Here is a 12840-nt window from a genome sequence, read left to right as displayed (position 1 = left end):
CACAATAAATGATAAAAGCTTGATTATTTGTTTTGTGTTCTGCTCACATTCTGGAGCTGACAATTTATTTGGGTGAGGTGGGAGTCAAACCGCTGACTTTGTGTACCGTCTGGAAAGTCCTCTATGGCTATACGCGGCTGGCCTCTTGCTGTGAGGCAACAGTGCTAACCACTACACCACCATGTCGTCTTATGTCTATTTGATATTGTTTGTAAGAATTACAGTCCTTTTATTAAGCTTTTGACAAAATAGTTCCTTTTGGCTTGCAGTTCCTAACAAGCAAGCAGTGGATGAGGCAGTGGTCAATATGATCATCAAAGACTGTCAGCCACTCAGCTTTGTTGAAAATGAGGGATTCAGGGAGCTCCTGAAGCTTATTGTACCCTCGCATGCTCGACCCAGCAGGAAGGTATGTTTAAGAATTTTAATTATATGTTTGTACTAACTATATAGCTATATTTTAGTGGTGTAACAGTATTTGTATGGTTATTTTCAGACCATCAAGGACTTGGTGAGCCAGAGATATGAGGAGGAAAAGGAGAAAACCAAAAAGGACCTCCAGAGTGCTGTTGCTGTTACTTTAACAGCTGATATGTGGACGTCCATGAATATGGAGGCATATCTAGCTGTTACTGGCCACTATGTGGACAAAGAAAGCCATGAACTCCATTCATCAGTCTTGGCAGTGCAGCATTTTCCTCAGAAACACACTGCAGAAAACATTGCCACGGTTAAAAGGAGCCTCATGGAGGAGTGGGGCATAGCAGGAAAGGTCAGGTGTCTTGTCACTGATGCAGCAGCAAACATGACTGCATGTGCTCGAATGCTGCAAATACGGCATACCATTTGTATAGCCCATTCCCTGAATTTAATTGTGAGAAAATCATGCGATCAAATCCCAACAATAACTGAAATACGCAACAAAACACGACACATTGTGACATACTTTCGATCGAGCGTGACTGCTAAAGAGAAGCTCACTCAAATACAGCAACAGCTGGGAACACCGGGCCATAAATGAATAAACGAGGTGCCAACACGATGGAACAGTACCTACCAAATGTTTGAAAGAATGACTGAGCAGAAGGAGGCAGTCTGGGTGTCACTGGCCTCATTAAAACCTGACATCACTCCACTGACTCCAGAAGAATGTCAGATCATTGAAGAGATGCTCAGGGTTCTTGTTCCTTTTGACCAAGCTACAAGAGAACTGTCTGAGGAAAAAAGGGTCTCTGGGTCAAAGGTCATTCCCATGATGAGATAATGCTCCACATTGAGCTTCAACGTCAGGCCACAACAGTGACACAAACAGCTGCTCAGCAACTGGCTGAAAACCTGAGGAAGCGGCTAACTGACGCTATTTGCGGCATAGAATCTCTCAGTGTGATGACTCTGGCAACTCTGTTAGATCCCAGATTTAAAAAGAATGGATTTGTTAGTCAGCAAAAGGCAAGTGAAGCGGTGAAGAGACTGCAGTCAGAATGTGCAGAAGAAATGAGGAGCCAAGAGCCTGACCCAAGAGAAGAAGAGCCTAGCTCTTCACATGGGTCAGAACCCAGTTCAGGTATGAAAATACATTTTTGTGGCACTTTGTGATATGATTCATCATGTGATAATGAAGTAATGATTAACTATTTTTTTAGGGCACAATCTCTGGAAGACTTTAGATATGGAGGTTGCAGAGACCCAGAAGACGAGGAACGCAACAGCTGACTCCATTATTGAAGTCCAACGCTACCTGGCAGAAACAAACACACCCAGAAACCAAGATCCTTTGCAATATTGGAAATGGAACCAGAACATATACCCACATCTTCATCAACTTGCACTTAAAACTCTCTGCTCACCATCATCGTCTGTACCATGCGAAAGAGTATTTTCCAAGGCTGGGGAGCTGGTGTGTAAGAGGAGAAATCGCCTTGGAGCAAAGACACTCGAAAAACTTTTGTTTCTCAATAAAAATTCATGAACTGATCACTTTTTGGTCTTTTATTTCATATGATTTAACAGTTAAGTTGACAAATGTGCACATAAGTTACAAAATTGTAACTCTGAATTTTTACTCTAATTTGCTATATTTTACATACCAACTCAGTTTTAGCATTTACACGAACAAGGACTTTCTTTACCTGCAATGATTTTATAACTACTGCAGGGGTCACTATTGGGTGACCAACACAGTATCAATACAGTGCCGACACAGTTTGTTTAGTGTGTCAATACACTCCTTGAGGTATCATCGTCCCATCACTATTCTCGATCCTCTCGAACCGGCTTGCTGCAGAAGGTTGTGCTGGGTCCATAATTGGCCAGATCGTAATGTAACGGCCCGATAACCCAAGGACCCAAAAGCACAACTCAGGAAGGCAGAGGTACAGAATATGACTCTTTTACTTAACAGGTAACTACAGGTTACACACAAGGAATGCTGGAGAGCTAGGTTCAAGAACACAAGACGATCTGGCAGAGGACACATGCAAGTGAGGGACCTAAATAGTGAGCTAATGAGGGAACGGGCTGCAGGTGAGATGGCCGTGAGGCCAGGTGACGGTGATGAGTGGTAATCAGGTGTGAGTGGCAGGATCTGGAATGACAGGACAGTTAGTATACAGACAGGCAGACAGGATGAAAATAACTTAAAGAACAGCGTGGCGCTGAACCGTGACAGCAACACTGTTAGTAAACTCACTGTCTGCTCTCACTTTCCCGCTCATTTTACTCTGTCTTGTTGAACCAGTCTTTATTTGCTCAAACTCCATCCCAGCTGCAGATTGGGAGCAAAAAGCAAAATATATATATATAATTATTAAAACTAAAAAGGGTCACTTCTGGGTCAGGGAGTTGGAAAAGACCCAAACTGGGCTGAGCTGAGTTTAGACTGAATTAGGTCTGAAATAAATAAGCAAACAAGCAAAGAAACTAAACAAACGCATTTACATTACTTATTTATTTTATGCTGCCAGTGTAATCAGAGAATGTTGTTGCTGAAAACACACTGAAAGTGACAGTTTGGATATTTTGACATCAGTCACTGGGGATACAACAGAACCTCAACTCAGCTGAAGAGAGTTTCAGCTGAATGTTGTTCTCACGCCTTAAACAAGAGTCTGTCTCTCAGAGACATGGGAATACTTTATTACTGTTTGTTCTGATAATCACATGGTAATGATCCATTTGGGCACATTGGCAGAACATACACAGGGCATGAGAGTTGAGTATAAGAGAGAAGAAGATCCACCTGACAGTCAGACAGACGAGCAGCAGAAACCAGAACACATCTGTGGTGAGTACACTTTACAGAATACAGGAGCTGCTGGTCTGACGCTGCCTCCATCAGTCACTTAGTTTGTCACTGTTATTATTAACGGATAGAGGCAGCGGGAAACCAGCAACTCTGTGTTCTGATGGGGAGAATTACTGTTGTACCTTACACTTATACATTTCAATGATATAATCCAGTAAATATGTTATCTTCACCTTAAGCATTTATGTTTTTCTACAATCAAAGTAGGTCTGAGTCATGCGTCCATCTGTGGTCACTGCTGTCCTGCTGTTGGTGGGCATCATCAACACTGACAGCACGACCTTACCGTTGCAGTTCCCGTGAGTACCGTGAGCAAAATAGCATTGAACTAAAACCCAAGCAAACTCAAGAAACTTGGTCATTGAAGCACTTGTGTTCTCACAGGTGCTCCTTGGGATTTATTTACAAAATTCCTCGTACGAATTGTGCCGAACGTGGATGAGTCCGCTATGGAGAGAGTCGCTGTATGACATACATCACGGTTAAAAAGACTTTCCAGTAGGCACAGGTGATAAAACACACACACACACACACACACACACACACACACACACACACACACACACACACACACACACACACGACACGGGTAAAAAAAAGAAGATAAATTCATCCTTTTCATGTCTTATATGTTCTGATAAAGTTCTGGTGAAGACTAGCACTCTTTCACATTTCTAATGATTTCAGGATTTATGCCACTCTTTGGATAGTGAACTGTTGTCAATACACAATCAAGTTGAGAAGAATAAGCCTCCCGGTCCTTGGTCTTTGGGCATCGACAGCTCTCTCTGGTCAATACTGGAACAGCACAAGGTCACTGTGACTATCTACATCCTGTGTCCTTTTAACCAGTGAACCCTCTCATTAAACTTCTATTCAGGCTGGCTACGCACTGTGTAGTATGGGGCCGCTCCCTGTTCCCATAAATGTTCTCTTATAACCCGAGTCATGTCCGGACACATGTGTGTGTGTGTGTGTTGTATGTGATTTTTGCAGTTGTACTTAAAGCATAATTTAAAACCAAGCACAAGACTTGATATTAAGTAAAAATAAATGTTTAAATATTTCTTTAACTAAAATGTGCATCACATCCTGTCACGTCGCTGTCAAGCCCCTTTCCCTGCAGGTGGCTACTCGTGATTTGCATAGCCCCGCCCTCGCTAAACTATCAATGGATGAATTAAAAAAAGAAAAGTCATGGAGGAAAATAGAGTTTAATTTGTGGAAGTATTAATTTGCTTTCACTGCCAACGATGCTGGCTGTATTGAGTTCAGTGCAGGTGAGTGACATCAAGAGGACATTCAGAGCTAGAAGGCAGTTCACGTTGATGAAAACCACCAACTTTTGCTTTGGCTATACTAAATATTTATGTTCCCAAAGGAATACCTGTGGGAACACAAGTGCGTTAACCCTTGTATGGTGTTCGAGTCTGTGAGACCCCTTTTTCATTTGTTATCAAAATAAAAATGATCCATCCATTCATTTTCATCCGCTTATCTGGGGTCGGGTCGCGGTGGCAGCAGGCCCAGCAGGCCGACCCAAGCTTCCCTCTCACCCGCAACATTTTCCAGCTCCTTCTGGGGAATCCCGAGGCGTTCCCAGACAAGCTAGGAGATATAATCCCTCCAGCGTGTCCTTGGTCTTCCCCGGGCTCTCCTACCAGTTGACCTGCCTGGGAAAACCTCTAATGGGAGGTGTCCAGGAGGCATCCTGACTAGATGCCCGAACCACCTCAGCTGATTCCTTTCGACACGAAGGAGCAGCGCCTCAACTCCAAGTTCCCTCCTGATGTACGGGCTCCTTACCCTATCTCCAAGGTTCCTCCTGATGTCCGAGCTCCTTACCCTATCTCCAAGGTTCCTCCTGATGTCCGAGCTCCTTATCCTATCTCCAAGGTTCCTCCTGATGTCCGAGCTCCTTGCCCTATCTCCAAGGTTCCCCCTGATGTACGAGCTCCTCACCCTATGCCCAAGGTTCCCCCTGATGTACGAGCTCCTCACCCTATCTCCAAGGTTCCTCCTGATGTCCGAGCTTCTTACCCTATCTCCAAGGTTCCTCCTGATGTCCGAGCTCCTCACCCTCCTTGCCCCCCAACACAACCCCCCCCCCCCCCCTCACCATACACAACAGCCCTGTGTCTGCAGTGGAGTCCTTCAGGTTCTGGGATCCACAATCTCCCGGGACTTGAAGTGGACCGCCAACATCAACACCATCCGGAAAAAGGCCCAGCAGAGGCTGTACTTCCTGTGCCAGCTCAGGAAGTTCAACCTGCTGATCCTGTTTTACTCCATCATCCAGTCTGTCCTCTGCTCTTCCATCACTGTGTGGTTTGGATCGGCCACCAGACAGGACAGAGACAGACTACAGCGGATAGTCAAGTCTGCAGAGAGAACTATTGGTTGCAGCCTGCCCTCCATCCTGGACTTGTACACCTCCTGAGACAGGAAGCGGGCTGGAAAGATCACTGCAGACCTCTCACACCCTGGACACAAGCTGTTCCAACTCCTCCCCTCTGGTAGGCGTAAACTAGATTCCAACACTGCATATTTAAAACCAAAGTGTGACACAAACTCACATCACGCTTCACTTCAGAGATTTATGAGTGATTGAGGGTTCAAGTCTGACCTGTTACGTAACTCTGCTTCTAAATAAAGGACGTGTTTTGATGGAAGGTTTTTAAATACATTGGGCCCATTTTCAGACTTTAACCCTTTACATATCTGGAAGAAGTATTTAGATACTTTACTTCAGTAAAAGTACTAATGCCACACTGTAAAAAATGCTCAAGCTGCAGTAAAAAGTTCCTTCAGTAAAAGTATGTGAGCGTAATCAGTAAAACAAATCAGCAGAGTGGCGACCAGATAAACGCGAGGATTCATCACCGGAACACACGGAACGGATGTTTCCTTCTCATCGGAGTGGACGTGAACACTTCAGAAACGTGATCCGGATCCTCAGACAGACGCCCCGTGGAGATCCTCCTTCACTGAGAGTGCACTTCCCATTTGGGTGTTGCATTCAGGACCACCGGGAAAAGTTAGGACAAAACATAAAACAAATACAGTTCGCACATGAAGAGTTATTGTCATCCTGAATACAGTTGTAGGTATTCGCTTTGTTAACACAGTAAGTAACACTTTTAATAAAATTACAATGAGGGCAAAAACAAATCATAATGTCTTAGAAAGCATTTATTTATAACAATATGGACAAATCAACTTCTCTTTACAATTCTGCGTTTTTTTTTTTTCTTTGCGTGTGGATTTGACTTGGAAGTGTAATTTCCTATTTTTATGGAACGGTCTTTAACGTCACATGTGACTGAATATGAAGGGTTGTCCCTGAGAGGTGGGGCAATCTCCAGGTCATGAACTTTCAAGTTTTTCATGTATACATTATCAATATACAGTATATTAGTATATATCTTCCACCTAATGCTGCTGTCTGGGTCGTGCGTTTGAGTCCTGTGTTTTTTCCCCTTTGGTTCACCAGTCATAACAGGGACTTAGTAAATAAACAGTAGTATTCAAAGTCTGTCTGAAAGTCTGTTGTGCCCCCTTGTGGTCGAACTGAGAACTCATGCTGAGGACAGGTGGGATGTTTAGCTCTTGTGTGGACACATACAACAGACATATATTAATATTATATTAATATTATATTAATATTAATATATATATATATATGTATATATATTAATATATATATAATATATATATATATATATATATATATATATATATATATATATATATATATATATATATATATATATATACACATTAAGTAATTGTTGGATTATATGTGTTCAGATAATGGACCTCATGAAGGAACAATTATGTGTTAAAGTGATCGTTTCAACTGGATGAAAGTCACATGATCAGGAATTGGTGCACGTTCATGATAAATGATCATCTGTGTAATCAATGCCCCAAAATTACTTTATAAGAACAAATGTTTTTATTCATGATTTGTCTTCTATGACAATGTTGGAGGAAAACAGTTTTCTGTTAAATGCATGCTGTCTTGAGGAGAGAAGACTTGAAATTGCAATTATTAAAGTTAACATGTTGTATTTTCTGACTCTGCTTCTTCTTGCAATAATGTCCTGATTGATGACTTTACAACAGCGTCCAGTAACAATCTTTCCAACATACACTTAATGAATGTATTGTTATATAATAAAACACAACACATTTAGTATCATTATTGTGACAACTTCTCTTAAACCTCTCATGTGTTATTTAAGAACTGCTCTGGGCCCTATTCTTCATACCTGGCTAGAAAGATGATGACAGAAAGATTCACAAATATATTCGATTTACAAATGCACACAGAAGGGTTTACAAATACATTCCAATAATTTATTTAAATGTAAAAAAAAAAATCACAAATATATTTCTACATTTGTATGTATTTGTGCGTTGATTTTTCTATTTCTTTGTGGATTTGTATGGATTTATTTGTGGATCGCATTGCATTTGTTTGGAGATGAGTTTCCTCTGTAGGGCTCAGCCTTAGCGATAGGCGGTGCGTCGTTACAATGACATGGCCCGCTTTTAGTAAGACAGAATAAATCAATATGATCATCTGATAAAAGATTTGACTAATACAGCTTTAGATGACAGAGTCCACATTTAATTATCCCGTTTTGTTGCACTTTTGTGTTGGTGGTGCTAACTTTCATGAGGTTATTTTGTATTTTCTTGTGTTTACTTTTGACTTAATTAACTCCAGTGGCCGTGTGCAGACAGTCTCTGTAGGGTTTCGGGTGGGGAACTTGTCTAATGGAAGCACAGAGAAGCATGTAAGACTGAAACTCTGCTTCCTGCTGTGAACTCTGGCTTGTCATGGATTAAATTCACTAATAATCTGGGCGGTGGAATGATGACATGCAGATAAACAAGTCATCGCTGGTCAAGAAGGGACACATAATAAATACACAACCTCTTAGTTTTCTACTTTTCATGACAGGTGAGGCCTCCCCTGACGTCACCTCCCTGAGCTCCACCTAAACAAACTCAAACATTTACAGAACAATAATAAGATTACAAAGTACCGCCCACATTGTTTGATTGACAGGTGAAGAACAAGCTCTCAGCAACAATGATGGACAAAGCGTAACCCCGCCCCCTGCTGGAGACAAGCCGGGATGAACCCCACACACACAGTGAAGGCGCGTCAGCCAGCTATCAAACTGTTTCTAGAACATACCAGAGTCATATTACACTGTAAAAACATGGCGGCTACACAGGAAACCAAAGCACATCAACACACGTGATGACACTTTGGTGGGCGTCACATTTTAATGTTTGCCAGTAACCGTATTTTATATTTTGGGCATTTTTTGGGAAGACGAAAGAAGAAAGAACTTTGTTCATTCTTGAAACAAGAAATACTTTATTCATCATGTAAACCACATCAAACTCAAGGCCCGCCGCGTTATTTTATGTGGCTTCATGGACCCGTTTTCAGTGAATCGCGGACCTTTGCATGGGCTTTTATTTTGAAGGGGATTTTTTACGTGCTTTTATTTTGAAGGAGATTGTTTTATGCAGCGGAGCGCCATCTATTCACACTCCTCAATGCTGCGTTCACAACACGTCTTACTTGCATGATTTTACACATTGGACTATTTGTGATAGTTAAGCTTCATTACCGACTTTTTTATTCCATGTTTGTGCATGAAAACACTGAGTCTGTTAAAAAGGCTGAAGTTATACAAATATTATGTGTGTTGTACTACCTCATGTCCTTAAGATGCACTTTTTGGGTTTTAATTGAGTGCAAAAGGGAATGTTTATTAAAAAAAAAGTGTGTTGGCATACTGTGATATTGTGTACTTTCTCAGGTTTAAACTGCACCACATCATTAAATTAATTTGAGAAGTTGAAAATGTTCCTTACATTGGATCTCAGCTTGTCATGAAGGGGTCAAGGTGGGTCCTGCAGCCAGACCAGTAGAACCACTGCCCCAGACCAGTGGAACCACTGCCCCAGACCAGTAGAACCACTGCCCCAGACCAGTTGAACCACTGCCCCAGACCAGTTGAACCACTGCCCCAGACCAGTTCAGAACCACTGCCCCAGACCAGTAGAACCACTGCCCCAGACCAGTTCAGAACCACTGCCCCAGACCAGTAGAACCACTGCCCCAGACCAGTTCAACCTTTGCCCCAGACCAGTGGAACCACTGCCCCAGACCAGTTGAACCACTGCCCCAGACCAGTTCAACCTTTGCCCCAGACCAGTTGAACCACTGGCCCAGACCAGTTGAACCACTGCCCCAGACCAGTAGAACCACTGCCCCAGACCAGTAGAACCACTGCCCCAGACCAGTTGAACCACTGCCCCAGACCAGTAGAACCACTGCCCCAGACCAGTTGAACCACTGCCCCAGACCAGTAGAACCACTGCCCCAGACCAGTTGAACCACTGCCCCAGACCAGTTGAACCACTGCCCCAGACCAGTAGAACCACTGCCCCAGACCAGTTGAACCACTGCCCCAGACCACATGCATGTCTTTATTTGCTCACAATTACTTGTTGGACCAGTTATGTCTTTCTCAACTGTGACAAAAAAGCTTTAAAGAAAGTTAATATAATAACAACGTGCGTTTGATCTTTGTCTTTGTTATTTTCTTCTGTTTTAAGTTTGATCTTTATAATTGTATATTTATCATAATTTAGTAATGTGGGTTTCTTAACCCTAAATTAAATGGACTTCTGTCATAGTAACAGAGAAATTTGCTTCCATATATTTTTACATTCATATAAATGCATGTACAATATTTGTATACTTGAATAAACAATAATCTGATACAAAGACAGTTAACATGATGCTGGGAGGAGTTAAATGTCTACAGTGTTACAGTTACAACCCTTTGAGGACGACCATGATGCTGATGAGGCCCGGGGTGAAAATGAGTTTGACACCCCTGATGTAAACCTTCAGTTTGTTCACATCCCATCAGTAAAGTCTGTTAAATTAGTTTCACCTGAATCTCACTTATGTAAAATAATAGTGAATGACTTCCTTATTGATTATGATCATGATACTTTATTTTATAATACAACATAGTACATCATTTGTATGTTGATTCAGACAACAACAACATTTAGTCTCACACATATAAAGATAGAATACTTTACAGGAAGTGGTGAGAATAAAATATCTAGGATAAAGAAGCTCTGGTGCTTTCTCTCTTTAAGACCCATGCAGAGGAAGAGACACAACAACAAATACATCAACAACAATATTCATCAAACATTTAGAGATCAGAGAAGTTTACATTTTCCTGCAGAGAAATATGAGTTCAGGTCAACAAAGATGACCATGAGCAGTGAGAGCCTCCACGACTAAACAGACACAGGAAGGAGCTCAAACATCTACACAACAATAATGAGAACACGTCAAAGCACCGCCCACAATGTTTGATTGACAGGTGAAGAGAAATCAGCTCTCGAACAATAACATCAGTTTAAGAATTAAAACACATAAGTGAACCTGCTGTCCCTTAAATCACTTCTGTCTGTTTGAGTTGACAGAACTCAGCAGTGGCTCCATCATTATAATAAATCCTAACTCCAGCATAGAGAGGCTGAGTGAATGAGGTCTGGACTCTGTGGAGGAGAGTCATGGTTTCAGAGACGCTGTAGAAGGACAGAACACCTGCTGTGTGATCCAGGTACACTCCTACTCTGGAGGACGGAGGACCAGAGACGGGAGCTCTGATGTTGTTGTACCGGAATGCAAAACTGTTGTTGTCACAATCTAACACCCAAGATTTGTCATTGGATCCAAACAGACATTCATGACTGATCCCTGTTCTGATGATATTCTTGTATGAGACTGATACATCAACTCCTCCTCCTCTCCTCTCCACCTCCCAGTAACAACGTCCAGTCAGACTCTCTCTACTCAGGACCTGAAAACAACCAGTGAACCTGTCTGTGTGACTAGAATAAGACTGTTGTTTCCTCATAAATGTTGCTTTTCTGTTCCCCTCAGATAATAACAGATGTGTGTTTGCTGTGTTTGGATCCAGAGTGATGTCACGTGAATACCTTAAGAATCCAGCTCTGGTCTTGGGCTCTGGTTGTGACAGTAAAACGTCCACTTCAGTCACTGCCAGTGAGACGTTTGTCCACTCGTCCCTCAGGACGTCCTGTAGTTTATCTCTGACTTCTGACACAGCCGCCGTCACGTCCTCAAAGTATCTCAGAGGACGGATGTCGATGCCGGTGGAGTCTGTAGACTCACTGAGTGGTGCCAGTGAGGGGTAGTTGTGTAGGAACTGGTTGTGATCCTCTGTGTGTGAGAGCAGCTTCAGCTCAGCGTCCTTCCTCTTCAGCTCAGCGATCTCCTGCTCCAGCTTCTCCTGAAGCTCTTTGACTCGACTCACTTCCCTTTTCTGCTGGGATCTGACCTGCTGCTTCACATCGGAGCTTCTGTTCTCCAGGAGACGGATCAGCTGGGTGAAGATCTTCTCGCTGTCCTCCACCGCTTCATCAGCTGAGAGATTGACGGCCTCCACCTCCTGATGGAGCAGCTTCACGTCCTTCTCTCTGTCCTGGATTCTCTGCTGGATGTTTAGTCGACTCCCCTCCAGCTCTCTCTGCCTCTCGGTCCTTTCTGCTGCAGCTGAGACTGTGTCGTGGCCTTTATGGTCATCCACAGAGCAGAGATAACAGATGAACTGCTGATCAGTACGGCAGAACATCTTCATCACCTCGTCGTGACGAGAGCAGATGTTCTCCTGGAGCTTCTTGGACGGCTCCACCAGCTTGTGCTTCTCAAAGGCAGGTGATTGATGATGAGGCTGGAGGTGTTTCTCACAGTAAGAGATCACACATTGCAGACAGGACTTGAAGGCCTTCCGTCTCCTCCCAGTGCAGACATCACAGCCCACATCTTCAGGTCCAGCATAGCAGTGATCAGCAGCAGCAGCTTGGAGTCCAGTCTTCTTCAGCTCCTCCACTAAAGCTGCCAGCATGGTGTTTTTCAGCAGGACAGGCCTCGGTGTGAAGCTCTGCCTACACTGAGGGCAGCTGTGGAGTTTCTTACCGTCCTCTTCGTCCCAGAAGCCTTTAATACAGTTCATGCAGTAGCTGTGTCCACAGGGAATAGCCACCGGATCCTTCAGTAGATCCAGACAGATGGAACAAGAGAAGCTTTCCCGATCCAGCTGAACTCCTTGCTGCGCCATTTCAGCTCTCAGTAGCAACGACTGTCTGAGTTTCACTTCCTGAGAAACGACTCTGCTTTGACTTGATCTGAACAACACGTGATGTTCAGTGAACGGGGCGCGTCAGCTCTATTGCTTCACACCATGTTGGTTACACCCATCTGTAAAGCTGTAGATCTGAAGGGGAGGGAAGAGGACAGAGTCCAGCGGCTGTGTTAGAGAGCAGGAGGAAGAGGGAGGGCTTATCAAGCTGTGGTTCATTCCAGGAAGAGGAGCGGCGCTGTGAATGTGAACTTTGTTTTACTCTTTAAAAAAAATACTTCTGCGAGTGATAAACCAGTATTTCAAGCT

The 12840-nt window shown here is 43.2% G+C and overlaps 2 protein-coding genes across 2 annotated transcripts in view; both read right to left on the bottom strand.

The window, feature by feature from the left end:
• The window catches only part of LOC306734105 (tripartite motif-containing protein 16-like), a 36119-nt gene extending 23576 nt beyond the window's left edge, over positions 1 to 12543 (bottom strand). Inside the window, exon 1 of the mRNA XM_079215437.1 lies at positions 12034 to 12543. Coding sequence (XP_079071563.1) covers positions 12034 to 12510 — 477 coding nt within the window. The 5' untranslated portion in view covers positions 12511 to 12543. The remainder of the gene's footprint in view (positions 1 to 12033) is intronic.
• On the bottom strand, positions 10345 to 12024 carry LOC306733808 (tripartite motif-containing protein 16-like; the record flags this gene model as incomplete). The annotated part of the gene is made up of 1 exon (XM_079215114.1): positions 10345 to 12024. One exon carries the CDS (start codon positions 12022 to 12024, stop codon positions 10819 to 10821), a length of 1206 nt encoding a protein of 401 aa, XP_079071240.1. The 3' UTR covers positions 10345 to 10818.
• Positions 12544 to 12840: the final 297 nt, after the last annotated feature.

The sequence above is a fragment of the Taurulus bubalis genome (genome assembly GCF_910589615.1).
Source record: "Taurulus bubalis genome assembly, chromosome: 3".
NCBI classification, from domain to species: domain Eukaryota; kingdom Metazoa; phylum Chordata; class Actinopteri; order Perciformes; family Cottidae; genus Taurulus; species Taurulus bubalis.
Note: the sequence above shows the minus strand (reverse complement) of the source record. Positions and strands in the feature narration are given on the sequence as shown.